General features: G+C 40.7%; 1 protein-coding gene across 1 annotated transcript in view; it reads left to right on the forward strand.

Annotated features, from left to right (window-relative positions):
- The window catches only part of LOC106877338 (dynein axonemal light chain 4), a 12,314-nt gene that overhangs the window by 9,782 nt on the left and 789 nt on the right, over positions 1-1,743 (forward strand). Inside the window, exon 3 of the mRNA XM_014926215.2 lies at positions 1,600-1,737. Coding sequence (XP_014781701.2) covers positions 1,600-1,737 — 138 coding nt within the window. The remainder of the gene's footprint in view (positions 1-1,599; positions 1,738-1,743) is intronic.

A 1,743-nucleotide genomic window follows, 5' to 3' on the forward strand; every position in this document is an offset into this window, starting at 1 on the left:
AGCGTGGCCGTTGCCAGTACCGCCTGACTGGCTCCCGTAGGATTTTCGAGTGAGATCGTTGCCAGTGCCCCTGGACTGGCTTGTGCGGGTGGCACATAAAAGACACCATTTCGAGCGTGGCCGTTTTCGTGCGGGTGACACGTAAAAGCACCCACTACACTCTCTGAGTGGTTGGCGTTAAGAAGGGCATCCAGCTGTAGAAACTCTGCCAAATTAGATTGGAGCCTGGTGTTGCCATCCGGTTTCACCAGTCCTCAGTCAAATCGTCCAACCCATGCTAGCATGGAAAGCGGACGTTAAACGATGATGATGATGATGATGATGATATATATATATATGGTGGACTCTCCCGTCAAAGATGATGTATGAGCATTCATCTTGTGCTGAATGATCTGCTCAAATGAATTGTTTCTAGTGATCAAATGTATGTGCTGTACATTAACTTGCTTCTTCCACAAAGTCGACATTGTCTGACCAGGTGCACACAGGTGTACCATGGGTCAGGTGTCGAAGTGATCACATAACAACATGAGATGAAGTGTTTTGCTCAAGAACACAACATACCACCCGGTCTAGGAATTGAACACACGCACACACATATTGAATATATATTCTTTTCTAATCTAGGCACAAGGCCCGAGATTTTTGGGAAGGAGTCCAGTCGATTAGATCGACCCTAGTACGCAACTGGTACTTAATTTACTGACCCTGTAAGGATGAAATGCAAAGTCGACTTCGGCGGAATTTGAACTCAGAAGTAAAGACAGATGAAATACCACTAAGCATTTCGCCCTGTGTGCTAACGTTTCTGCCAGCTCGCCGCGTTAAATGATTTCAAATTTTTGCCACATGATTCAGGATTTTTTACAACAAGAAATTAGGCTTAAAATCTTACCAAATTCTAATCTCGAAATTTTCTCATTCAAAAGACTTTAATTTTTACTTATAGTAAGAGTTACCTCCCATGTTCCATTTTGCATAAAAAAAACAACGGAAAAGAAATTTTGGTGATTAAGATAAAATACGATAAATAATATAGAGCAGAACACATGAGTGAATTTATTTTGTATAAGAACATAAGATTGGTGTTGCTCTAAGCTATTTTTATTTAAAATTTATTGAGAGAAATTGAATTTTAAGCAAAACGAAGAATTCTAAATTTCATTCCAGAACGTGTCAGATTCTCTGCAGTTACAGAACATACACACACTCAAGGTAGAGTGTGGGTGTATACATGAGTGTGTTTAAGTTTGTGTCTCCTTTTCGTGTCATCATGCAATAGTTATAAACGAGAATGTCTGTCATGCAAGCGGTGCCCGTTATTTCTAGTCTTTCGTGGAAAACACGCCCAGACACGAAAGGTGAGAGTATAGCTTAGCGGTATTTCGTCTTCCATTACGTTCTGAGTTCAAATTTCGCCGAGATCGATTTTGCCTTTCATCCTTTCAGGGTCGATAAATTAAGTACCAGTTACACACTGGGGTCGATTTAATCGACTGGACCCCTCCCCCAAAAATTTGGGCCTTGTGCCTTAAAGTAGAAAAGACTACTTACAGTTGTGTCCCCTTCACTGAGTCCTATTTTTCTCTTTTGTTGCAGACTGCTGCTAAAATGATTAAAGAAACGATGGACAAGAAATTTGGTGCTTCTTGGCACGCTGTGGTTGGTGAGGGTTATGGCTTTGAGATAACACATGAAGTAAAGAATTTATTGTATATGTTCTTTGGTGGGAATATTGCTATT

The sequence above is a fragment of the Octopus bimaculoides genome, chromosome 3 (assembly GCF_001194135.2).
Source record: "Octopus bimaculoides isolate UCB-OBI-ISO-001 chromosome 3, ASM119413v2, whole genome shotgun sequence".
NCBI lineage: Eukaryota > Metazoa > Mollusca > Cephalopoda > Octopoda > Octopodidae > Octopus > Octopus bimaculoides.